The sequence below is a fragment of the Zingiber officinale genome, chromosome 1A, assembly GCF_018446385.1.
Source record: "Zingiber officinale cultivar Zhangliang chromosome 1A, Zo_v1.1, whole genome shotgun sequence".
Lineage (NCBI taxonomy): Eukaryota > Viridiplantae > Streptophyta > Magnoliopsida > Zingiberales > Zingiberaceae > Zingiber > Zingiber officinale.
Genome location: NC_055987.1, coordinates 153,858,914 through 153,882,923, shown reverse-complemented (window position 1 = coordinate 153,882,923; position 24,010 = coordinate 153,858,914). Strand labels below are relative to the sequence as shown.

At 35.1% G+C, this 24,010-nt stretch overlaps 5 protein-coding genes across 6 annotated transcripts; 3 read left to right on the top strand and 2 right to left on the bottom strand.

Annotated features, from left to right (window-relative positions):
- Nucleotides 1-203: 203 nt before the first annotated feature.
- On the top strand, nt 204-2,123 carry LOC122038062 (cyanelle 30S ribosomal protein S10-like). Its single transcript, XM_042597631.1, has 3 exons — nt 204-487; nt 563-622; nt 1,617-2,123. Exons 1-3 carry the CDS (start codon nt 299-301, stop codon nt 1,926-1,928), a joined length of 561 nt encoding a protein of 186 aa, XP_042453565.1. The 5' UTR covers nt 204-298; the 3' UTR covers nt 1,929-2,123.
- A 3,112-nt stretch (nt 2,124-5,235) lies between these two features.
- Nucleotides 5,236-7,630, bottom strand: LOC122038060 (pentatricopeptide repeat-containing protein At5g64320, mitochondrial-like). Its single transcript, XM_042597627.1, has one exon. It carries the CDS (start codon nt 7,401-7,403, stop codon nt 5,268-5,270), a length of 2,136 nt encoding a protein of 711 aa, XP_042453561.1. The 5' UTR covers nt 7,404-7,630; the 3' UTR covers nt 5,236-5,267.
- Nucleotides 7,631-7,923: 293 nt separating this feature from the next.
- On the top strand, nt 7,924-12,186 carry LOC122038059 (mitochondrial import inner membrane translocase subunit TIM22-3-like). The gene is made up of 5 exons (XM_042597626.1): nt 7,924-8,191; nt 10,140-10,204; nt 10,414-10,486; nt 10,573-10,626; nt 11,805-12,186. The coding sequence occupies exons 1-5, from the start codon at nt 8,020-8,022 to the stop codon at nt 12,050-12,052; spliced, it is 612 nt and encodes a 203-aa protein (XP_042453560.1). The 5' UTR covers nt 7,924-8,019; the 3' UTR covers nt 12,053-12,186.
- Nucleotides 12,187-12,914: 728 nt separating this feature from the next.
- On the top strand, nt 12,915-13,552 carry LOC122011432 (60S ribosomal protein L39-like). The gene is made up of 3 exons (XM_042567827.1): nt 12,915-13,030; nt 13,131-13,234; nt 13,326-13,552. Exons 1-3 carry the CDS (start codon nt 13,028-13,030, stop codon nt 13,372-13,374), a joined length of 156 nt encoding a protein of 51 aa, XP_042423761.1. The 5' UTR covers nt 12,915-13,027; the 3' UTR covers nt 13,375-13,552.
- A 2,732-nt stretch (nt 13,553-16,284) lies between these two features.
- LOC122038057 (aberrant root formation protein 4-like) lies at nt 16,285-22,842 on the bottom strand. 2 transcript variants are annotated; one of them, XM_042597625.1, is made up of 16 exons: nt 22,630-22,842; nt 22,365-22,544; nt 22,132-22,281; nt 20,535-20,607; nt 19,668-19,846; nt 19,513-19,572; nt 19,287-19,440; nt 19,134-19,199; nt 18,897-18,990; nt 18,722-18,809; nt 18,578-18,649; nt 17,735-17,812; nt 17,468-17,665; nt 16,916-16,967; nt 16,512-16,751; nt 16,285-16,426 (listed from the first exon to the last, which is right to left on the bottom strand). In XM_042597625.1, exons 1-15 carry the CDS (start codon nt 22,741-22,743, stop codon nt 16,531-16,533), a joined length of 1,779 nt encoding a protein of 592 aa, XP_042453559.1. In that variant the 5' UTR covers nt 22,744-22,842; the 3' UTR covers nt 16,285-16,426; nt 16,512-16,530. The 2 variants fall into 2 exon arrangements, with proteins under 2 accessions (XP_042453559.1, XP_042453558.1); XM_042597624.1 differs by having other exon boundaries at nt 18,722-18,990.
- Between the last annotated feature and the right edge of the window lie 1,168 nt (nt 22,843-24,010).

Genomic DNA, 24,010 nt, shown 5'->3' with positions numbered 1-24,010 from the left:
CGTTCACTTATCATCGAAGATTCTCAGGCTGCATCAACTTGGATATTACAATATTAATTGTTGATAACTTATAGCTGGTATTTTAAATTGTCATTTATTTATTAAATCGTGGGTATTTTTATTTACAAAATGTTACATAGGACGTTCAAGTTATGACGGGTATTTTAAAAAGTGATTTAATAAATAAATAGAATAAATAAATAAGAAAGAAAGAAGGTAACTGGATAACGGAAGATAAAGTGTGGCATTTGGCCGGAGAAAGCGAAACGAGCGTGCGCTTGCAAGACCAGGACCATCCATGGCGACCTCTTGCTCAATGTCCGCAGCGCTCTCCCTCGTCCCGCTCTCTAGTCGAACTTCCCTGTCTTCCCGCCCCAAATCTCTCTCCCTTCCGCTCCAGGGCTCGAACCTTCCCATCTCCCTGTGCTTCCGTGCGCATCCGCTATCCCATGTCTTCCCCGCGGCCGCTGCCCTAGATGCAGCAGAGGTACCTCATCTGTCAATGAGCAAATTGGCTTTTGTTTTTCCTTTTTTCTCAAATGAATTTTCTTTGCGTGTTAAGGTGGAGGAGGACTCCGTCGTTGCTGCCCCTTCTCTCGATATCGAGGCGGATGCCGATAAGGTACTCGACTCCTTGTCTAATCTTGTTATAGCATCTAGTTGTTACGTTTTGATGCCATTATTTCTAAAAGAATTTTCATAATGAAGGTTTTAGATACCCAACTGATTAGTTTGGACCCTTTGCCAGTGATATGAAGGCGAGATGTCAAATTTTCCCCTTAAATTTCTAACATTCAAAAGAAGGCAAAACTTTGATATTTAAAAAGGCCAGGAAGAAGGCCGTAATTCTGTGTTCCTTCAAGAAACGTACGGAATTTCACACAGAAGAAACTTTCTTTTTGATGGTTCTTGTATGTTTGTTTGAGTCCTAATGTTTTAATCAATGAGGCATATTCGTAAAAGTATTTAATTGGAACAACCTCAAGTGAGTTTAGTTACGGTGTTGCAGAAACAATCGTTTGGATAGTTCTATTGCTGAGTTACACTTTCACTCCGACTCAATGAGACATGTGAAAGCAGTTCTTCGGATCAACTCAGAGTAAACAGTTTGTGATCAGTGAGACTTGTTGATTTGAGTTCTTGTGTTGCAAGATGGTACTATATTTTTTTAGTATTTCTTGCATTTATATGTACAGTTAAGAGCAACATTCTTACTCTGAAAAATAACATAACATTGAATATATATTCTGACAGAATAGAGTTCAATTTACTTTTTTAAACTCTTTATTTTGTGACAATGAGTCCTGGTCTGCTGTACCAATCTCCCTCCCCTTGTCTTTGTGATGACAACCTATCTGAATAATGTGGTTTCTAGATATAAATATTATGTAAAGCATGGTGAAATTTAGGTAAAATAATGTTTACCTTCACAATGATTGTTGCGTTTGTCTAAATAAGTTGATTGTGATTTGGTTTGATTGCTGATCTTGAAAATAATCTTCGGAATTTTATGAGACATGCTGAGACACTTGGGCCACTCTTATCTTTTAGTTCTACCTAACGTTCTCTTTTGGCTATCAATCTAAGAATGATGTCTTGTATGCTTGTATTACTAGATGGCACCAAAGCAGAAAATAAGAATCAAACTGAGGTCCTACTGGGTGCCATTGATTGAGGATTCATGCAAGCAAATACTAGAATCTGCTCGAACAACCAATGCAAAGACCATGGGTCCAGTGCCCCTTCCCACAAAGCGGAGAGTTTATTGTGTCCTCAAGTCACCCCATGTTCACAAGGATGCTCGGTTCCACTTCGAGATTCGGACTCACCAACGGCTAATTGACATTTTGTATCCAACTGCCCAAACAATCGACTCACTGATGCAGCTTGACCTTCCTGCAGGTGTGGATGTGGAGGTCAAGCTATGATGCCACCAGCGCTTATGTTTTTCTCCTCATTTGTTTTTATTTCCTTTTCACCCATTTTTGTGTGTCAGGAACTAGAAGGCAAGGTTTTATACTTTTAACATGGCTTGTTTTGTGTTCTTCTCAAGTTTCTTATCTGAATCTGTTGCAAGTTGTTCCATTCAAGTTGCAGCAACATGTTGTGTGCTATTCGACTTATTTTTCTTTCATCTTGTTTGTACCCAATTCATTTTAACAGGGTGAAACCTGAGGCACAGGGCAGTATATGATGACTTGAGTCTGGTTATATGTAGTTTTTTTTCCATCTCTACACCACATCTTTACAACAATGTATTTTGCCTCTGTGGCAATCCAAGGGTGTATGCATCATTGCAGTGAATAACAAATCAACTTGTTCTTTTGATGCAAAAATGCTATTGACATTAAATTGACATCTAGAAAAAAGATGATGCCAAAGGGAAATTGGAGTTGTAAGATATCACCTTAAGATTACCATGTTGACAAAGATCTCTATGATCCCATAGTTGTTGAGAACTGGTCAGCTTCTTGATTTACAAAGCCAAAATTCAACGATACAAAGCACCCTTTGAATGGATGAAGCTGCATATAGTAATTTAAAAATTGGTCCCACGATAATTGAAATCACTTACACAAACAATGCCCTACACTATGGTTGGTAATTTCTTTCATTGTGATCACATTCATGAGCTTGCATAAGTGATGTGATTAAGTTCATCTATATATTAATTTGACTCAACCAATTAGAAAGTTTTTGCATTCAATCGCAGCATCTATCATTAACATGCATCAAAGACAAACAAAAATGGCATTTAATCCATTACAGTATCATTTGCAAATCCTTTCTTTTCTCTAATACAACTTCTCTCCCCACTAATGAATGATTGCAATAAAAGAAGTTAATTATAGCATGGGGTATCTTATTGATGTATAAAATACTGTATTTACCCTGTAAGCTCATGAAACCAGGAGTTTAGGATCTAGAAATAACCACCCAATGAAGCTATTGAAGAGGTGGCAGCTAAAGAATCTCCAGAATCTTGCTGGAAGTAATGTTTCTAAACAGATCAAAAAATAGGGAAGCCCAAGAAAGAGCAACACTATTCAGTATACCTCCAGGATAAAATTGATCACACAACATATACAGTGCTCCACGTAGCCTGTAGATTAAAGATTGCAAAAAAGAACACATGTTAGTTGTTCCATGCATCTGTCCACTTGAAAGCAATTATCTATAGTACATTAAAGAGGGACAAAAAATACCTTAAAATATGTGAACTACAAAGTACCTATAAATACCAAAAAATTCAATCTTTTTTGCTCAACTTTGTTGTAGATCTATTTATTCTGCACGTCAAATAGTTGGAATTACACTGCTTATAACCATATGACCCATTCATCTCTCTTATGTTCCCTGTGCCTTTGACTCTATTCAATTCAACTAAGGTAATTGTATAATCTCTAGGGCATCTTTGAACATATCCTCGTATCATCATAATATATTTTTTTTCTTAATTAATCAACTAGAAGAGCTGTAATAGGTGCTACCCAATATTGGTGTTGTTGTATTCTAATCTTTCTAGTAATCTCACACACACATCTTAGCATTCTTATCCTTGCTATATTATTTTTTTTTTCCTTTTTCCTAATTTCCCAGACAGAATGACAAGTCCTACTGAAATCCTATAAAATTTATCTTTTGTCCTGAGAAGCACATGACCATTAGACAGCACCTAGAAAGCTCCTTTCCATTTCAACTACCACTCTATCATACTAATATTATTTACATCAATGTCTCAGTATCTCCTTGTTAGAATAATGAAATCCAAGATACCTAAGCTCTTACTCATGGAAATTTCATGCCTGTCCAACTTAATTGTTCTCTCAATTTGTTTCTTATATTAAATGAGCATTACATATTTTTAATTTTAGTTTTACTTGAAACTTTTAGTTTCTAAAATCTTTTTCCACATAATTTTGAGTTTAAATTGCTTATATATTCCATAATTAACACAAATAACTTGCAAATAAGATATGGTTCAGCTAGCACAAACATTAAAAATAACAACTTGGATCTCATTTAATGTAAACCTATATAAGTATAAAAAAACTGTTTGTCTCAATCTTACAACCTGTATTACATTATCTACAAGTATTTTATCACATCAGTTCTTCCTCCCCAATTATTTTTTGCTAATATCCACTTCAGCTCCTTTGTTGAGATGAGTATTGATTATCAATCCTAATATACAAAGTTCCTGTTTATCTTGGTGTACTCGCAAGCAGTTCTGACATGAACTAGTCATTTATGGTCACATGCATCAACAGTGTTGCAAAATTTCATTCTCCATCTAATCTTCTTCAAATTCATGTTGAGCATTTAGCTTGTATTAAGATGTTCTGATAAATTCTGATATAGAAATTATTTAAACACAACTTCCTCTACATGGGTGCCTTCCAGATACAGGGGTCTATACAAATAGGTAACACTTCCGTTTCTAAACCGATGGTTCCCAAATAAACTGTCTAATCATTGAAAACTTCACCTTGATGTATGAAGCATTAAGTTTCAAGGTTTCTATAATGCAGCGGATTGTATCATCATATACTTCATTCATAGTTTAAAGAACTGAGACCTGTTAACCTGGCAATAATAAATGGTGGGCATATTTGTTGAAGAATAAAATCATAAACCAACCCTTACACAAAGCAGGCTGTCAACAGAACAATAAGCAAACATAGTAAACAACATGACAACTAAAAAACACAAAAAGTGAGTTCCTATGAGATTCTGACAAGAGGCAGTATCTATTTTCTAAAAAGTCAATAATGCATATTACAATTGGGGGGCTAGGATTTAGGGAGATCACTTGCTACTTCATTGAATATTTACTTTCAGATGTACTGGTTAAAAATGCACTAAGCGAAGAAGAGAATGGCAAACTCTAGTTGATGGATGTGAATAATCAAGAAAGAAATCATTTATTAGGAGGTTATACACTCACAGGTTGATTTAAACAAAAACCACGGCTTTGTCAGATTTCATGATAGTAAATGAACATATCAAATAAGATTTCCAAAGAATAGTTGACATAACCAAAAACCATCAAAAAATACAAGTTATTTTCCTAGTCCACAAGAAAAAAATTAAGGTATTGGCTGTCAGGTGAAATTGCTTACTGCATGTGTCACAAGTATTGTGAGACTCCTTGCAGATCCTGGAAATGCTGAATTGTTCAGCAGTATTTAATAGTCAGGACCACAATAATCTTTTTGGTTTTTCAAGTATCAGCAACAATGAATAATAGCTACATCCATCATTGGTTACTGCTCAGGTACTGTAAGGATTGATTCACTAATAAAATTGTTCAACATTATATCCCAAGTCAGAGCATTGGGCACAATCCCATTATTTACTGCTCTTTTCAGAAGCATATCGGCATCATCAAGCTTGCGTGCCTTGCAGTGCCATCTAATCAAAATATTATAAGTTACAATATCTGGTGTTATGCCTTCAAAATGTAGCTTCTCAAAGAGATTTAAAGCTGCTCGCATCCAACGCATCATGAGCATACCACTCATTAAACTATTATAAGTGACTATATCAGGTGTGACTCCGTGGTGAAGCATTTCTTTTAAGAGTTCCAATGCATCAAGTACTCTTCTTGTCTTGCATAACCCATTAATTAATAGGTTATATGAAATATTAGTAGGCCGCATACCCTTTCTCATCATGCCCTCAATTAATCTAAGACCCTTGTCAACTTCTTCAGCTTTGCAAAGTGCTTTAATAAGTGCATTGTTGGTTACAATATCAAAAGGGCAACCCATAAACACCATATCATCAGCAAGTTCCAATGCTTCTTTCCATTTCCCAATCTTCAGTAGTGCATTTATCAGAGTGTTGTATGTAATAGTATTAGCGACTACACCCTCCAGAAATAGGTTATTGAACAATTGAAATGCCTCTTCAATTTGGCCAACTTTACATAAGCCACAGATTAAAGAATTGAATGTGAATATATCTGGTTTGCATTCTACTTTCTTCATCTTTTTAAACATTTCTATGGCCTCCTCAACTTTACCATCCTTGCATAAAGCAGAAATAATGCAATTGAATCCTACAGTATTAAGATTGATGCCCTTTGAGGACATTTCTTCTGTAATAGTGTTAGCATCCTCCCACCTGCCATTACTACAACATCCATGGATTAAAATGGTGTAACTAATGATATTTGGCGTGCAACTATTTGCCTCCATTTCTTTGAGTAACTGCATAGCAGACCACAAATGTCCCGATCTAGAAAGGCCGTGCATCATGATGTTATATGTGTCCAAATTTGGTCGATAACCAGATTCCATCATACTTTGATAGAGAAGTTTGGCCTCCACAAATTTCCCTTCACTCAAGCAACCCTTTATAACCATATTGAACAAGCCAGTATTCAACTGAGGTACTTTGCTCAATAAATCTCTTGCTTCATCAACTTGACCCTTCCTGCACAAGCCCCGTAATAGCACTCCATAGGTAAATTCATTTGGAGTGCACCCTCGGAGCAACATCCTATCAGCCAATTTTGCTGCTTCACGTAAATGTCCAGTCTTACAAAGCGCATGAATCACATCATTGAAGGTATTGGCATCAGGAGAACATCCCATGAGAAACATCTCCTCCAAAAGCTTCAATGCATCATGCCCTCTATTCTCCTTACACAAAGGATGAATCAGAGTCTGGTATATAATAGTATCAGGTACACAGCCATGCCTTGCCATAGTTCTCATAAGCGAACAAGCAGAATCAACCTCATTGATAGAACAAAGCGCTTTCATCACTCTTGCAAAAGTGAAAGTGGTCGGAGAGACTCCTCTGCGAACCATTTCATAGAAAGTGTCAGCTGCACTTTTATGACAATTCGCTCTGACCAATATATCGAGCGCCACATTATAAGAACGGAAAGTTGGATTACAGCTGAAAACATCAGTCATTTCATCAAGCAATTGAACTGCAGAACCAGGCAAGCCAAATTTTTCATAGCAACTCATGATCATTATGAAAAGAGGCTCCTGTAGGACAATTCCTTCCTTCTTCGACTGCTGTAACAGCTTATCTATGGTACTGAACTCCCCGGCCACACCCAAATTCCGAACAAGAAAATAGTAAACGTCGAAGGTGTGGGAGTAACCCCTCTGTGATTTGGCCCAATGGAAGAGTTGCATGGAGGTCGGAACATCGATCGGAAGCTCAAGCAATTTACAGAGCCGAGCCGGGGTCAAGAAGTTCATAGAATTGCGAAGTTCATCTAACTCGAAAGGCTTGAGGAGCTTTTCCCATTCGTTCTCGGTCTCCATCCTGCCACCGTCGGAGCCGCCGGTGGCGCGGCGGAGAAAGTTGAGCGACAGACTACGTAAGAGCGTTTGCTTATGGAAGGAGACCGATGCAAGATCGATTCTTTTAAGCATATCTCATAACAGATGGCAGCACTAAGGACACCTACAACCAATATGGACGAGCGAGTATAACAGGGATGAGAGCAAGGCAAGAACAACAAGGGAGCAGGTGGAGGAGGAAGAGGAATAATTGGCGGGAAGGCAACGGAGACGGCGTCGGCGGGAGTGACCGAGGAGACCGCGAGGGAGAGACCTGGGCGTCGTCCCTCTTTCGCCCGGCCCGTTAAGCCGGTAGCAAAACCTCCTCCGTTCTTAAAATACTTTTTTAAAAATATATAAATTAACTTGTGGGAATAATGACGTCACAGATTAACTAAAAAAATTAAATTCATTTCATGAAATTTAAGTTATTTTTTTTATAAAAATTGTCTTGTAAAATTAATTTAAATTTGCCATATACTCGAAATTGACTGGATTTAATGAGAAATAAAGTTATTTTTAGGTAAAATTAAAAATATAAAGTTGAAATAGTTTTAAAAATTTGGGCATTGGTCTGATTTAAATCAAACCTAATTCTTTACGGTTCAGTTACGATCAGCCCAGCCCACTCATCAACCCTAATCAGCGGAGGGCCGATTAGCGCCCCGCTGGATCGTAGGGGGCAGAGAGGGGAGCAGAGAAAGAGAGAATGGCGAGCACGGGGGAGGCGTCTTCACCTGTTTTCGATGGCGAACCAGCCGCCGAGGAGCCGATCAAGAACACTGATCCTATCGGTCCTACGTCCGGCCCCGTAGTTTGCGTCGTGAGGTTCGCCGGGGACTCGCTCGCTGGAGGTTTCATGGGATCCATGTTCGGTTATGGTAGGATTTTTCGGTTACCTTTTCGTCCGTCGATGGGTGTGGATGTTTTAATGATCTTCACGATGTGCCTGATTGCAGTGTTGATGGATCGTTGACTGTTGTGCTCACTTGTTTCTTTTGCCTTATTGATTTGAAATGGAAATTTTTCTTTTAAACTTTTCTTTTGAAACAAAACTGTTTATGCAGCTGTTTTCCCGGCGGAGGTTCTGTAATCGATGTTTTTTGTACGCTTATAATTTCTGCAAGGTTCAACAAGTTGTGAGACTTGTCGAGATGACTGTGGTCACTCTTACTTGAAATGCACCGGGTACATTAATTGGTATAGTTGGTTTGGCTATTTGGTTACTTCATGCCTTTTCACTATTAGTTGATTTAAACTTCACATTATTTAATGTTTCCTTTTTCTAATTAGGTGAAGATTACTTAGTAATACCATTAGAAATACTCATTGTGTTCACTACCAAGCTACCGTGCCAGGGCCAGAAATTTAACCTTCAGTGTTATATGTTTTAGATAGGTTTGGCTAAAGATTATTTAGGCAATCCTGTATGTAAATTCTTAATCATTCTTAGCACATGGCCATTATTTTAGGTGGGGCGGCTAGGCTGCACCTTTTGGATTTTGATCTACATAACTTGATAATAATTTTTCTTTTACTTTTCAATTAGAAGATATAGGGACTGATAGACAGATTAGGTGCTACTCTTTATTTGAGAGAGGTTTTTTACAATCATTAGAGATAATGGATCACCTACTGTAGTAAAAAAAGGACAGAGCAAAGGAGAATTAGAAGATCAAGAGGAAAGATTGAAAGAAAAGAAGAATAGAGATATGAACAGAGATAGAAAGAGAGAGATGTTTGGATAAACTTGCTTCCTTTCCTTTACTGATATTAACATTACACATAGAGAGATAGTAAGATACTATTACAAGCTTAGTCTAACTCTTGAACTGTGTCTACTATTTATTTATTTTGACCTATTCTAAAAATATAAAATGATTGTAAAATAAACGATTTCAAAGAAATTGGTTTGTGGTGGGGATTAACTTCCTTAAAACAGATGACAAAGTTAAAGTTCAAATTTTAAATTTCTATAATTTTTTCATGTGGATCCTTGATGGTGTGGAATATGAGGACATCACATTCTTGTCTCAGAAATCATCCTTGTCCTCTAGATCAATATTGGCTGATCTCTGAGGATATTATAGTGGAAGATTCGTGTTGCAATCTTGGCCTTGATTGTTATAGGCATGGATGAAATTTGTGGTCATATGAAATTTGTGGTCATAGGAAGATGTGGAACTCAATCTTTCTGCACCAACAAGGGTCATGACTTTTTGGTTGAATCTTTAGTTGAATTGTTGAGTGTGAAAAACTTGGTGTTTGATGTTGAGAAAAGTCATGATTTGTGATGATTTTAAAAAATATTTTATTTTTCTTTCTTTTCTTTTGTATCTGATACAATTGTTATGATTACCAAGGATTAGGAACACAACATCACCACCACCACCAAAAATGTTTTTTAACAACTTGATCCTTGATGGGTCAATTTTCTTGAAACTAATTACCGAATCAAAATGGAAGCATAAGTAACTCAATCATTTCTGTTCATGTAAATTCCATTAACATGGCAAATGAGCACATAAACTGACTTGTAGCTGTTGTTCCCACTGCATTTGCTAAATGTAATTGTTGTATCCATTAGCTCTTTCTTAGAGCTTGTTGCATTGCCTGCGAACGAAAGTACAAACACCTAGACATAATTATTTCTTCACAAGTTCGATGTTGATTCTTTTATGGCCCTTGGGGTTTATTGGTACTTATCTTATTACGAATGTTAATTTGTGCACTTTTTATTGGAAGAATGTATACTTTCATTGAAATCTTTGTTTCTTGTGAACTTCTGTTTTGCAGTTTTTCAAGAAATGTATTGGCATATTTTTGCAGGTAAAGGTCTGATGAGTAAAAAGGGTTTAGTAGGCTCTTTTGCTGATGCTGGCGTTTCTGCCAAGGTTATCTGTGAATTAGCATCTTCAGTTCTTTATTTTACTAGTTGGAAACATTTAGTGGTCTGCATGATGCATATATTATTATGGTTGTTTTTCTCATACTATCTTATTCTTATGACTTATTTGTGTCAAGATTTCAAGTTTACCTAAGGGACGTCAACTATGTAGCAGTGTATGTGACCTATTCTTATCTTTGTTGTTTTCTTTATTAGACATTTGCAATTTTGTCTGGCGTGCATAGTTTGGTTAGTTGCTTATTGAAGAGATTGCGGGGAAAAGATGATGGTATGTTATCTTTTCCATTTCAAACATTTCCTTATATCTACTTTGTTGAGTACCTCACTACTATATCTTACAATTGTTCTTTGCAGTAATCAATGCAGGTGTAGCAGGGTGTTGCACTGGCCTTGCTTTAAGCTTTCCAGGTATTCAGATATATAGAGAATTTTCATGTGAAGTATTTCTCAATTCTCATGCTATCATTAGGTTTACGAACTAGATACTGACAGCAATTTACTGCTCATATTGGTTGTTCAAATGTTATGGAAACCGAACGGACTTGTTGTCTGTAAAGAGCATAACTATTAAAATACATGTCCATCATTTTATTGTTTTTTGTTAAATGCATAATGTGTTACATACATCATAATCAATAAATTGTCAATTCGTTATAAAGGAAACAATTTTCAGAACTTGAAGTGAAAGACCTACAATTTAGCCATCAGTGGTACTCCATGTAGAGGTTATATCATCACAGATTATGGTGATTTAGCACTATAAAAAAGTTGCTCAAGATCACATGCAGTATTTGAACAATTTCCTTGTTCTCCTCATTTCTCAAGGTCTTACAAAACAACCTGGCTCGTATGGACAACCAAACATTTTAGAATTGGATTTTATTATAGTTCTTATTTCATATGATAGTTGTGTTCTGAAAGTACTGACCATTTAATTGAAAATCCTTGATGGCTAAGTTTAAAAGAAGTTTAAGAAAGATTCAGCGAATTAATGGATAAATTTTCCTTAATGGGTGGTTGTCCTAAGAATGCTAGGCTAATGGGCCGCTTTCCCAATATATCTTGGTGGCCGGTGGAAAACTTTTATGGTGTCAGGCCGGTCACTCCATGATTAGTCCGCGTAAGCTAGATACGGTACTAACTAAAATTAAAAGAAAAAGTTTAAGAATGATTTAAAATATGATTTTTCAAATATGATGTTGAAAGTTGTGGTCAAAAAGTAAATACAAAAGAGGAGTAGATTGAAAGACTGTCTTTTACAATACCTTAATCTAAATAAGGACGATAGTTTTAGTGCAATTTCTTTTGTAACTAAATAAATCTTATTATTGTTATAGTTGAATGAGCAGAAATGTCCTTTTTAAAATTTCAAAGCCATGGATAGGCTTTGCAGAACTTTGAATCTCAAACTGGAAATCAGTAATTTTTCATGTAAAAGGTTCATCTACATTACTAGGAGTCATAACGCAATGGTGGTAGTCAAGACCATACGACCATCACACGGCAATAATTATTATTCTGTACGAGTTTTGTTTTTTTCCCTTCAAAAATGAAGTTTCCGACCGACTTAGATCCTTGTCATGCAGGTGCACCTCAGGCTTTGATGCAGAGCTGTCTCACCTTTGGAGTATTCTCATTCATCATGGAAGGGCTTAACAAGCAGCAGCCCGCATTGGCACTATCTCTCGCTTCCTATAACGACGGTGAAAACAGGATGAAGAGTCCGATGAATGTACTTCCTCCCTTCACTCTTCCTCTTCCACCCAATCTTATGAAGGGCTTTTCTACCTTCTGTAAGTGTTTGTCCAAGCCGGATACTTTACCTGGTGAATAAAATGCAAAATGGACATTGCATCCAATTTCTTATTTTTCCCTCTCTCTTTGTGCTCTGTAAGACTTAAGAGCTTGTAAATGAAGATCAATATTGGAGCCCCAGAGAAGTGATGTAATCAATATTTTTTGTATTCATTCTGCTGCCTGCTTTGCTGATATATGCATCCTGTGCCGAGTATATCTTGTCACCACAATTTTTATTTTTGTATTCTTGTTTTTTGGTCAAATGTAAAATGAAAGAATTGGCGGTGAGCTCCCGAATTTTTGCTTCACTTAACATTCATGCAAATCATATTTACAAGTTTGTCATCATGAGCTCCCTGATGAATTATTAAATCAAGCAATATTGAATATTATAATTTGCTTGAAAACTCTCTTAAGTTTCAAGTAACAAAAAAAAAAAAAGGAAAGGAGACTAGGTTAACTAGATTTATTATTTATTTAATTTTTTAATTAAAAAGGGAGATGATTTAAAGGTTTCACTATTTAAACGATATTTATCATTTCATCTATGTTTTTTTAATTGATATTGGGTATCCAGAATAATTAGATATTTAATCAAAACAAAAACCGATTTTTTGAACAATAATAGAACATGTGAGATTTATTTATTCAATTTTTTTATTCTGATTAATAAAAATTTTTAAAAATGAAATTAAACCGAATTAATAAAAAAACAATTTTTTGGGGGAAAAAACCGAAATATCAAATTACTAAACTGAATGTTTAAATTCAATCAATGATTTATTCGATTTAATTAAAATTTGCATTTCCTGATTACCCAGGCTAATTTATGCGCTTAAATAATTCATAAGTAAATAAAACTCATGCAAATAAATGACAAAAAGTCCGCCCATGGTAATCCGAAATACTTCTATATAAGCGCAATCTGTCGTCACATTTTTCTCCTTCTTAGGGTTTGCGCCGCGGGACATCGAGCACAGAACTATAAGGGAACTGCGGCGACTCCGGGAAGATGGTATTCTCCTCCCTTTTCTTATGGTTTTTCCGTCATTGATATATGCATCGCCCTTTGTTTCTATCCATAATCGCGCCGTTTTACTGTTTTGATATTTCAGCCGTCACACAAGACGTTCAAGATTAAGCAGAAGCTGGCTAAGAAGATGCGCCAAAACCGCCCCATCCCCCACTGGATACGCTTGAGGACCGGCAACACCATCAGGTACCTGTTTTTGTGTTTCTTTTTTGTTATTCCATTATTCGAAGTTTTAGCTTCGTATTGTTCATGATCTTCTTTTTTACATCGTTAATAGGTATAATGCCAAGCGCAGACACTGGCGTCGCACAAAGCTAGGGTTTTGAGGGCGCTTAACTTTCTTCATTTCCTTAAAACGTTGGGTTTCCTTTGTATTTCGTCTTGTTATTGATCTTGGGCATGCTGTCATGGTTCATGATCTGAACTTGTTCCGCAGTGGGCAATATGGATAATTGTGTTTACAATTTGACTTTTTCTATTAGATTGATGATAGTTTTACAAGAATGTTAAAGGTTCCTTTTTTTTAATTTTTAATTGTAGTTGCATCGGCTATTTGTTCTGTTATTTAATGGTAGATGACAAGATCTTGTGTGGTTATGAACATATGGTAGTCAGTTCTATTTAGATAAATTATTCAGGGTGGTCTCCAACTGAAGATAAGAACTGAGAGTTCCTGTTGTATTCAGAAAAATAACAGCCTGAGTAACCATTCATATACTTCAAAACATATGATTTCATTTATGATATATTTGTAGCCTCCCTTAATTGCAAAGTCTAGTTATCTCATTTTTCAGGGTTGGGTTGAAAAAAAAGTCTTGTTTGTATGTTCACAAATTTGAAAATACATAGCTTTTTATTGTTCCTTAGTCGAATTGCCTAAGCCATTCCTGAGTAATTTATCTTGATTTCTTTACTTATTCATCTTACTTGGGTATACCAGTCTGTTCTTTATGTAAATTCTACTTTGTCAATTATTAATTTTAATTCTTTATTATCTAGTTGTTCGATAGTTTGGTGTAGATTATTAAGATATTAAATTTATAGGTTGTTCTTTCCTAGTAAAATAGGCTGATGAGGGAGGCATCTAGTTTTGCTAGATGGATGAGGAACATAACTGTTACTTGTGAGATTGGTATTTCAATTGTTTTTGAAGTGGTATTTCCTAGATTGTTAGGAAATTTTGACTCGCAAATTTGGATGAGTCTCGTTATAGCCATGGTGAGTATCTTCATGCTGTCTCATTGTAAATCTGCTGTCTATCAGAGTCCATGGTCCTCATCCAATCCAGTAGGGAAGCTAGTCTGGCTAATTTGCTTTTGGTATCAAGATCCCCAAACATTTTCTCCCTTGGCGATCTACACCTAACCTGCTAACCCAAGAGAAGCTGGAATTAGGCAGGTTTTTGCAGCCTCCTAAGGAAATTTTGGCTAGGATTTAATTTCGGAGATGGATTAGTATCATATTGTTTTGGATTTTGCCATCAATTCCACAAAGTAGTGTTATCATTTGTGAGCAGATGTACTGAAAGGATGTTGCAGTAAAGCTACCACATCTACTATTTTGTGAATATTGTCTTGATTCCATGGTGTGCTTGCATCCCCTGTTGAAAATCAATTATCAGACGATCTGGTCTGGTGAATCTTAAATTCCTAACATGAATGGCTATGCATTTAGGTGTTCCCTTGCCACACCTCGCCAATTTCATTAAGTTACCTATCTATATTCTTGCATAGATCTATTCTGTCCTTTATTATGTTACTTGTAGCCTTTAGCATTGTCTGGCCATTCTAGTGGGATAAGAGACCACTAATTGAGCAAACAAACAATTATCAATTGAGCAAACAAACAATTATCAATTGAGCTACGATAATAAAGCTGCTATTTTGTTGAAATAAGAAAAGATCTAAAGCAAACCCTGATTGAATTTTGTTAATTATGACTCCCCGCTTGATTCACGTACAAGCACAAAGAAACGAGATGTGTTTGCCCAGCAGCATGGTAGTCAGCTTGTATTGTTCCTGTTGCTCTGTATAACTTCTTATATAATGGAATTTTGAAGTGTTTGTCTGACGATATAATTGTGTCTTACTGTATTAAAAAAAAATAAGAGTTTAGTTGATGGTCATATACCTTGTAGAACTAATTTGATTGAAGAAATTTTTATACTCCACTCCTCCTGTAGTCTCATTTATCACTTCTAATTCAGGTTGTCCCTTGGTATGATGTCATGATAGGATAATTAAGTTGTCATTTAGGCATTTGTGATTTTATCCCTAGCTTTGGTGTATTTGTAAGAATTTTTTCTCCAAATAGGGGTGCAATCAAAAGGATGTTGGGTTTTTAGGTTGATTGTCGCGTATGCTTCTTGATTTATCTTAATGGTTGATGGAAAATTTTTGTAGAACTGGGCCGGTCATTTTAGGGATAGTTAATGAAGTTAATTGAAATTATCATTTTGTTCCTGGGGTTATGATGTCATGATAGGACATTTAAGTTGTCACTCAGACATTTACAATTCGATCATTAGTTATAGCGTATTTAGGGGGTATAATCAAAAGATGTTGGCTTTTGGGTTGGCTGTCACATGCTTCCTCATTTATCCTAATAATCGTTGGTATCTGACTAATTATCTCAAGAATAGTCAATGAGACTAATTAAAATTATCAAGTCTTTTTATTCATCACTTCTAATTCTCAAATTTGGACAATGTTCAATTGTCATCCATTTGCCTGAAGGAAATAAGATCTTAATTTTGACTGAGCGATTAGTAATCCTCCTGATTAGTTGAATTGTTTGTACTTCCACTGCATATGGAAATTGAAACTTTCAATCCTGCATAAACATAGCTCGATTCATTTGATTTGTAACTTTTTTATTTATTTAAATGTTAATGATAAATTTCTATTTATTTAGTTTTATTTGAACTAAATGAACGCTGAACGGTACGCAAGTAGTTCATTTGTAACAAAAGTAGTATCACCTTAACTGCTCAAGTGATAGCAAGACCTTCTGGAGCTTCAAACTTGAGCTATCTAGCTTCAAACTTTACCCACTTCCCACGAATTATAAGCTAAGTACCATTGCTTGTATTGAAACCCAGACAATGACTCGGAAAGAGAACCTGATGAGCTATCTAGTTTACAAGTTCAATCAAAAAGATGCACTGTCGATCTATGACCTCGTGCAGATTCTTAAAAACCAGTTCTCTGCTAAAAAAACATACACTATTAATCGGATGAAACTCGGGCAAATTCTCAGTTTTCTTCATTAAACTACTAAGTTCGGACAAGTTTACAAAAGATTGTGATACATAAATAATTTATCTCCTAAATTCAGTGGAGTGGCAGCTGCTTGTTTTCAACGACTAAGGTTCTTCTCCTGCAATAAGCTCAAACTTTATTATAACTGAACATAGCTGATACCTGATACAAGAAACTAAAACTGCTAACTGTCAATATCTTACATGAAAGGTGTACTATTAATTAACAGATGTGTCTAAGATTGTCTTCCACCAGTTCAATGCATCGACACAAGACCAACTGAACGGGATTCAAGGTGCATAGAATGTGATCTGAGAGCTCACTTTCATCCTTCTCAGTTTCTGCACGAACGCCGCTGACCAATGTTCTGAGAGGTAAAAGCCAGTCTGAGTAAGCCTTTTGCAAGGTGTGCTTTGACATCACGCTGGTGTGGTTTGTTTTTCCTGTGATTGGACTAGGAAATGTTAGAGGATGACCTAGTTCTGCATGTTCAATCAAAATAATTTACTTGCACAACAAAGAATTTAATCAAAACAATAGGAGAAATTAGGAACAGGGTTGTTCAGAGAGTTAGGAACAGGGTTGTTCAGAGAGTTAATAAGTTTACTTGTTGATTCCGTTATCAAAGTAAATCTGAACAAGTTGAGAGCAGACAGAACCTGCAGAAAGAAATGTAATTTGTCATAAATGAAGTGTATACTAATACTATTTTTAAACAAGGAATGATGATTAGAGGTTTCTTCCATAGCAATGCCAATTGACTAAACAGTCAAGAGCTTTGACAATGACCTCAGATATCAATCTTTTTAACAAGAGAAGGATACTTTAACTACTATAAACAAAATCTGTAGCACACATTTAACATATCTCAACCTAAAGAGAAAGCATCCTACTAAACATGAATTTGTAATGTGATTGCCGTAATTGTATAAGGGTTTCTAATCAAATCAAATAAATAGAGTATAGAGGAAGCTTAACAAGAGCTATTCTATAATAATGAAATCTAGTTTCGATATACATAAACCAGAGCAAGCAAAAGATAAATGTGCTGACTTAATGCCCCAAAGGGTCGAACAAAACATGCAAGATTAAGGCAGATTAATCATCCATGCCAAAAGGAATTAGTTCCCTAATACATCAAACAAGTGATTTCAAGTACCGGCTCACTATCTTCTGGGAAGGAAGGAGGACCTCCTTTGGGAGGCTTTAAAATTAACTCCACGAGATTTAGGGCACAAGAGCTCCAGAAGGAACTCTTTTTCTTGTCTGGATGCCTGTTTAAATCATTTTCTGATGAAGCTGTCCAATTTACTTCAGCAGCCATTTCTCCCCTCACAAGGTCAACAAGGATGGCAATCTGGACAATAAAGATATCAGCAACAAACAAGTACGTTTACAAGAGTGCAAATATCCAAATGAAGCTCACCATGGATGGTGACTTGCTATTAGTAATAAGAGCCCTCAACATGTCAAACCGGTGGGCAGATGGAAGATCTGAAATTAACTGAATTAATCAAACAAGGTAATTGTTAGAATAACTGCAAAATTCAATGGCAAAAGAAAAAAAAACAACCCACAAGCCCGGTCGGGCACAAACTCAGGCATAGCCCAGGCCATTCAAATCAGCCCAATTTCAAATGTTTTCTAAAGAATTGAAGTTTATCTTAAATAAATCAACCCACAAGCCCGGTCGGGCACAAACTCAGGCATAGCCCAGGCCATTCAAATCAGCCCAATTTCAAATGTTTTCTAAAGAATTGAAGTTTATCTTAAATAAATTTAAAAGATTATACTTAAAACTTATTTTTTAAAAATTTGCATTTGAATTTTCTTTTAATTTTTAAATATTTTCAGCATTTTAAAATTCATTTTTAATCATTATATAAATATATTATATTAAAATATTAAAAAGACTAGGCCCAATGGCCCTAGATTGTGCAACACACTGCACGGGCCAAGGTCAGGTTCTGCCCTTGACGTGTAGGCCAAGGCACAGCATGACAAGCGCCAGGTTTGACCTAGTCTGGCTCAAAAACTGCAGGTCAGCTGAGCCGATGCTGGCGTTGCATTCTTGAAAGATTTGTAAAACAGAATGAAACTAAGTCAGCTGTTGTTCAACAAGGTTCAACATAATTATGTTCGCACCCATTGAACAAAATTGTTCATTTAGATATCTTTCATTTAATATTCATCTTTTTCTCTATTCATAAGGATGAGCAAAATGTAAACTTCAAGATGAAAATTCCCATAACACAACTTAAAACTTTACCTTCTTAAATGTAGAAAAAGCTTTTTTCCTTAATGGTACATCTGTAGCATAAATCATGATCCTTTGTATAGCCTGCAATACTCACTGATGAATAAATAAAAGATAAGGGCAAGCATAAGCACCTGAAGCAGTATTGTAAGGTACCTGAAGGGTTGTGAAAAGGCTCGGAATGAAGGATGAAAAATCTATATGATCATCATTTTGTTCATCAACAACACCTGGAACCATCATGCTAAGCAGGTCTATACAATGAGATTTTATTTCCCACGAATACTCAATAGACAAAAGTATAGGTTTCAACATCCCAATAGCTGTCCACCTTTCAGTTCGATTGCTCTGTAATTTGGTTAGAACAGATGTCAACTTCTCAGTATCAGTTTTTGCAATTCCATCATTGATTCGTGCCCAAATTACTGTTAAGGACAATGCAGCAACATGGAAAGATATTATTATTTTAAGATAGTAATAGCTGGTAAATACGATAACAGCCTAATACTAGCATTTTAAGAAAGTAGTAGCTGATAAATACAATAACAGCCTAATACACATTAGACACCTGCAAGTGCTGATCCATTTTCTGCTAAAGAGAAGCAGCTTAAAAAGCCATTGTCGTCGTCATCACCTACATCACTTCAAAACAGAACTAGCAAATAGTCACTGGTAGAACAATTTCAACAACTAAAAAAAATGCTGGACTGATTATAGCTACCTTTGGCTAATTCATCAATTAGAGAAGTGACCTCGGATCCAGTTATCAAACCAAAAAAGGTGAACCCACGAAAAGGAAGGAACTCAAGCAGTTTCATAATAATTGAAGAATAACTTGAAACTGTGTCTACATATTTGATTCTTGATATAAGATCCTGTGTACATAAAGAATATAATCAGATTTAAAAAAAGCAAAGAGATATAGAGGTACTTTGAGGATACTCAACAATGTTTTGTAGGATGTATAGACCAAATATAGCATGAAACTCCGTTTTGATTCTTCCAACCTGTTGCAGGGCACAACCAAAGATATCATATCAGGAGAAACAGATCGATAAACAAGTTACTACAGAAAGATGTTAGATAGTATGGAGGCACAAACCATTTTCCTGCCAACTTCTTGGATAGATATTGCAATGCTAACTGCAGCACCAAATAATCCCCTAAGAGTATCTTTATCTTCCTCACCAGCCTCTGAAGTGCTGGCCTGAAGAACATCAAGGACAACAGGTAATGCCACCTTAACTTGTTCAAGATGACGCCTCTGTATGCAAAGAAAAACTGGAACAGCAACTTAATCATGAAGGAAACCTAAATATAATTCTGATGTACATAAAATTGTTAAAAAATCACTAATGCAATGCACAGATATTCAGAGGACCACCAGTTCTCTTTACAGAAGAAAAAAACTTAAATAGACCAAGTTTACTAATATTGTAAAATGATGTTATTATACTGCTAAAAGGGGCTATTCATCATGCAAGCTTACAGACATTTAGGTAACGAAAAGATACATCTAGTATGGTTGGAACACATTGATTGATGAGTGGATTAATATTCACCTACAAGGTAGGAAGATAAGACAACAGAAAACTTGATCACCAAGTAATTACCATACAAACATTCAGGAACAAAAGAACAGGTTTGTTTGGTTGGAACTAATTGACACACAACAAAAATATGAAAACATGGAAAATTCCCAATAGACAAGCACAAGCCTTGTTCTTTAGGCCTTGGTAATGAAGGTAACTAAAATAACAGCTAGGTGTTTGAGGCAAAAGCAAATCAAGATGCTTTTAATTCTTAGGCATGATTTTGATAACGTAGATACATTAATCAAGTAGAGAAACTTTAAATGGATCAATTTCCAAGAAATATTCATGTATAGAAAATATTTGCCCTCACATTGTACAGAACAAATGTAACCGATAAGCAAAGTGTCAAGTACTATTCAATAAAAAAAAACTACCTTTTGAGATCCCACTTAATAGTGGAATAAAGTAAATTGGTGACTTCGATACTGTTATCTGGGAATCTAATGCCTACACCATTTAAAACAACACAGTTATTGTACCAAAATGATGGTAAATAAATTATGATCAAAAACAAAAGACAATGTATCGCCACCAGATGACAAGCATTTCTCCCTACACAAATTGCATAATTTCACTACCCCATAAATACTTCTAAGAAATGTGGGTATTGACAATAGACACTATCACAATATACATTGGGAAGATATATATGCAATAAAAAGAGAAAGAAACAGAGAAAAAAAATACAAAACTATCATACAATCATCAACCAAATGCATATTGATACCAAGAATTAATATGGAAAATTTGTAATTCATCAAACAACTAACTAACAATCATATTTTCGAACAATTATGCATATGTAACAATCTAAGAATGGACTATCAAAGACAACATTCTATTGTTCATGTTATTTGACTATGACAATTGTGTTATAAGTTTTCAAAATGTAAGGTTTGATATTTTGTAATTTTACTTGATGCAACTAGTTTCTTTAGGAAAGGAATAGGCCAAAAACCTACCCACCATATATTTTCATAAATAAAATAAATTACAAAGGTGTGAAAAATAGATAAGCATACAGTTTGAAGGGGAGTGGATAAGGGAGAAGAAAATCTTACCACAGAGCTCAAGGAATCTAACTGGTGGAGTAAGAAAACCCAACACCATGCTAGAATAGGTCCTAATAGTGCAGTTATTTAGTTTGAAATGTTTTCATCTCCAATAAAACATTAAGGAAAGGTAAATGTAAAAAAGAAAAAAAAATCTTTGAAAAATTCAAATAGATATTTATGAAAATTCATGAAAATATATCCACTATAACATCATACAAATGACCAATGGAAAGGAATTTAAACAATTATTCCTATGCAACATTTACAGAATGGAATCAAAGGTAATACACTAGCCAACACTTGGAAGTACCTGTCGAGATCTTTAATAATGAAAACTGTGAACTAAATCAGAATTTTCCACTTCATAACTCCCCTTTCATAATATTTAGTCAAGACTGTATTAGCTCTAGTGACACTTGAAATGTGTGCAACATTTAAAAAGTGGACCTTCAAATACAATAACAAATCACAAATGTACTATATGTTAATACTCATGTACTTCCGACAGTTGTGAATTAATTGGAATTTTTAAGCATGTAAACCATCAAAAATTATGAAAAATATGCATTGCAGATGAGCCATGTTTTTATTTATGAGCTCTATGGAAGGTTGAAATCTAATGACTGAAATGAGGATAACTATATAGACACATTAGCATACTTACATAGGCATTCTTCTGTTAAGAGAATGATAGTTGAGTCAGGAAGCACTAACCACTAATCTTTAGCTAAAGAAGTAACTTATTGGATGAAGTAACATAAACATATTGGCATTTTCCTTAATAAGCTTCTTTCTGGAGATGCCATTTCAGTGACATAATAATCGTCAAGTAGAAACATTATTAGCGAAAAATACTTCTATTTCCATTCTCAGATCTTAAACACTAAAAGAAAGATAACTTCGCAACAATAACCACCTCACAGAGGATCGCGAGCATATCTCGTGGACTACAGGTTGCTACAAGGCCATCAATAATACTTTGAGCAGTCTGCTGGCATTGATCTGAGAGAGAAATGAACTTCACTACCACTTTAGGCAGCTCAAGAGAGAGCGCCTCGACCACCATCTGCGTCGAAGAACATTTAGTGAGACTCCAAAGACAAATAGTATCTACAAAAAAATCCATAGTAAAGAAAAGGAGAAAAAAACCTGATTCGATAAAGGGGACGAAAGATAGGAAAGTATTTCCTCAAGTGCTCTCTCAGCCACTGATATGTCGATTGTGGCGTCACTCGAATCCGAATGCAGGGAATCAGCGATCGAGTCAAGGAGTTCAACCGCTGTAGCGACCGCCTGGCTGGACTCATCGAAATCGCCGGATTCAAAAGACTGACACATGATGCCGACGATCAACGTTAGCTTGGAGTAAACGAGAACTCAGATGGTTTGGGATACTAACTAGGGATTCGATTACCTTCAAGCAAGCATCGAGGGCATCTTGGAGGCAGATCTTGGAAGTGAGTGAGGAGATATCTTGGTTACCGATCTCGGCGAGGTTGATCTCGCTAGAGGGGCTCTCCGCCGCCATCAGGACGGCGTACGTCGGAGAAGACCGAAGACTCGCGAGGTGGCTTAGCGTTGGGCCGGGGAATTTTATCGGGTACGATAGTTCAATTTGACGGGGAGAATAATAATATATATTATGCTTCGTATTTTACTATTTCTATATGCCACCAATAATTTACTATTTCTATTATTAGTTAAAAATATTAAGTGTACACGAACTATTTTACTATTTCTTAATAATTTTATTGTTTATTTTTTCCAATTAAGAATTTATTAGCAATTGTCAGTAAGATATCATCCAAACTTGGAATTACAAATTTCAATTACCAATTGAAAAAGAAAAAAAAAAGTGAGCCAATCACCGAGAAAATTACAAATTCAAATTTTATTAGAAAATAAGTAAAAACTATATTAACTCCTGATGGGATTTTTTTATAACAAGATCGTTTGTGTTATATAATAATAATAATATTTTTAATAAAATATAATATATTTTTTAAATTGTTAATAAATTAATAAAATTAAACTTAGACAATATTTTACATGTAAGATTCCGTTCAAATTAAAACTTAACTCTTTTAAATAGAGGATAAATCGTACAATTCGTGAAATTTATTTCGGCATCCAGAGTATTTTTTCCAAATATTCCCATGCTCTAAATCTTCTCCATTGTAAAGAAAAAAAGTGGGGATATTCAAAATAATTCGGCACAATTTTATATGTGGTGATTTTTAATTTAAGAAGATGACGATGATAATAATAATAAGAATAAAAAATAGTTGCACTGCATACAACTCTCTTTATTTTATATTTTTTAAAATTAAAAATTAAAATATATAATTAATTTTATTTAAGAGGTAAATTAATGATATTTGATTGGTAAAATATTTCATTATTGAATTTGAGATGTTTAAGAATGAAATATTGATAAATATTAATTAGTTGATGAAATATTTAATTGGTCATATGTATATGAAAATCATAAATATTTAAGAAGAAATATTGGATTTAATGTGGATGCTATAATAGGATTTGAATCTTAATCATCATAAAAGGATTATTATCTTCAAAAGATACTATTATTGAATTAAGAGGGAAGATAGAATAACCAAATCAAAATTTATTTATTTCTTCAATTATTATATTTTGATAATAATGTAATTTTTATGTGCATTATTAGCATATTAATTGATAATTAACATGTTTATTTGTAAGGAATTGCTGTGTTTATAATAAATACTGATGATAACGTGCGATTGTAACTCATGCCCTTTAAATTTACTATTTGA